Below are 2,117 nucleotides of genomic sequence, written 5' to 3' on the forward strand. Positions count from 1 at the left end.
TACTGGCAAACAATTTATGCTTGCTATTCCGTCAGTTACTTGACGAATGTCGCCACCGCCCCGCTGAAAGGAAGCGATTGTCGCGCCAATCTACAAAATTGGTGACCTAATATCGCCTGCCAGCTACAGGACTGTAAGCATCACTGGCGCGCCGTGTAAGGTGATGGAAGGCATTCTGAGGCGAGCAGTCCTTGATGATAATCATAATGTATATTCTCAAATTGTGGGTTGGAATCACCCACTTCAAGCAATTTGATATCTCCAGCTCAACGCGGATTTCTCCCAAACCGTTTTTGCGTGACGAACATGCCCGTATTTATGTACCGATTAACTCAACCCAAGGATGCCATATTTTTCGAATTCTCAAAAATATTTGATCGACTCTTACACATCCTACTGCTCAAACTCGTGTCTTACATGATTAAATGGAAAATCCTACACTGGGTCATGACGTTCCTATCAGACAGATAATTTTCGGGTGAAAATAGGCTCCACCTTCTCTTCTTCAACGCCGGTCTCCATTGGAGTTAATAAAGGCCCCGTTTTAGGCCAATGCTCTTTCTGACATACGTCGACGATCTTCCAGATGCTCTTGCAAGCCCGTATCTAAAAAAAAGAAAGATAAAGATAAAGCGTTCAGCTGTAGCACCCTTCCGGTGCCTAGCTGCCATGCCACCCGAAGGAAGCACGAGGGCTGGGATAGATACAGGTTGCCCAAGCCTAGACAGGGGAAGTCGAGTGGCGGATGTCGGATTCGAACCGCGGACCTTCAGGTTAGTAATCCGCGCTCTAACCACTTCGGCCATCTCGCGGCAACGACCTTCCAGATGCTCTTGCAAGCCCATATCTACTTTTTGTGGGCGAGTTCAAATCCTGGATTTTAAATGCCGTGCTCTCCAAATGGATGTAGACGCTGCAAAGCAGTGTTCGCTGGACTGGCGCTTTCCTCCAAATGACGAGAAGTGCGTCCATGTGACATTTGGAGGAGACTTAGCGAGAGCCTTTGCCGTGCATGTTGAGAAATATCAGAAGACATCATGAGGATAAATGCTAAAAAGGACTTGGACATCTGGCTCTCTTCAAAACTGTGCTTCTCGTTGCATCATTATAAATTGGCCCAAAAGGCATTCGCTGTTTTACGGATGGTTTGGCGCACCTTTTCCCGTATTACTCGCATTGACTTCTAAATACGCCATTGGGTCTCCGTCAGACCGCTCCTTCAATATGTCAACCAGGTTGTCTATTCAGGACGCACCAAAGACGTTACTCCTATTGAGTGAGTCCAGCAACCCGCCACGAAAATGCTTGTTGACTTCAAGTCCGTGGATTACGAAACGCGTCTCGCGGTGCTCGGCCCCTTTCCGCCGGAAGATCGTCAACTCCGACGGGACCTAATTGTTACCTATGCCCTGTTGGAACAAATTTTGGCCAATAGGTTTTTACCGTTGACCCAGCAAACACACGGATGGTACATACTAAGAGGTTTTCAAGCTCAGAGCGCACATATTCATCAGGCATATTCTTCCCTCATTTCTGGTATGAGCTGTGTGGTCCACCCCTACCCCGACGGTTGCCCATGCTCATTCTAGAGCGTAGTTCAAAGCAATACTGTACATGTAGTTATGCGAGTCCTTGCGATTGCAAGAGTACTACCCGGAAACTTGGGCAAAAGCGTCCACTCTGTGCGTCAGTCCGTAACTTCGCGAATCCATGGATACTATGTGACTCGTAAATGTGGTTCGCGAGGTTTGCTTCCTATTTCGGGTCGCTTTCAGCACGACCAGCTGCAATATACCGAGGTAATTATGGTGGTATTTACAGCGTTTCAAATTGTGCAGATCGTCAAACTGATGGCTATTGAAATTCCCGGCATAATTCTGTTTATTCTTCCATTAAAATCCTTTCTTTCGAAAAATATCGATAATGATATGTTTATTCCCAACTTGTGGGTGGCATGATTAATGGGAAAGGGAAAGTGACGTAAACACTAAGCATTAATGTAGTAGAGTTTATCACACCTGAGGTGGCATGGGTAGGAATCCAAAATTAAAAGGTCTCTTTATGTCCTATGGAGAGCATATCAGATGGCACGAGATCTGAACGTTGAGGTTTAAAAG

The 2,117-nt window shown here is 46.2% G+C and overlaps 1 protein-coding gene across 1 annotated transcript in view; it reads left to right on the forward strand.

Moving 5' to 3' along the window:
• Positions 1-1,465: 1,465 nt before the first annotated feature.
• The window catches only part of T265_10745 (hypothetical protein), a gene marked incomplete at both ends in the record, with an annotated part of 5,925 nt that continues 5,273 nt past the window's right edge, over positions 1,466-2,117 (forward strand). Inside the window, one exon of the mRNA XM_009177210.1 lies at positions 1,466-1,686. Within this exon, the coding sequence (XP_009175474.1) occupies positions 1,466-1,686 (221 nt within the window). The remainder of the gene's footprint in view (positions 1,687-2,117) is intronic.

This window comes from Opisthorchis viverrini (genome assembly GCF_000715545.1).
Source record: "Opisthorchis viverrini unplaced genomic scaffold opera_v5_403, whole genome shotgun sequence".
Lineage (NCBI taxonomy): Eukaryota > Metazoa > Platyhelminthes > Trematoda > Opisthorchiida > Opisthorchiidae > Opisthorchis > Opisthorchis viverrini.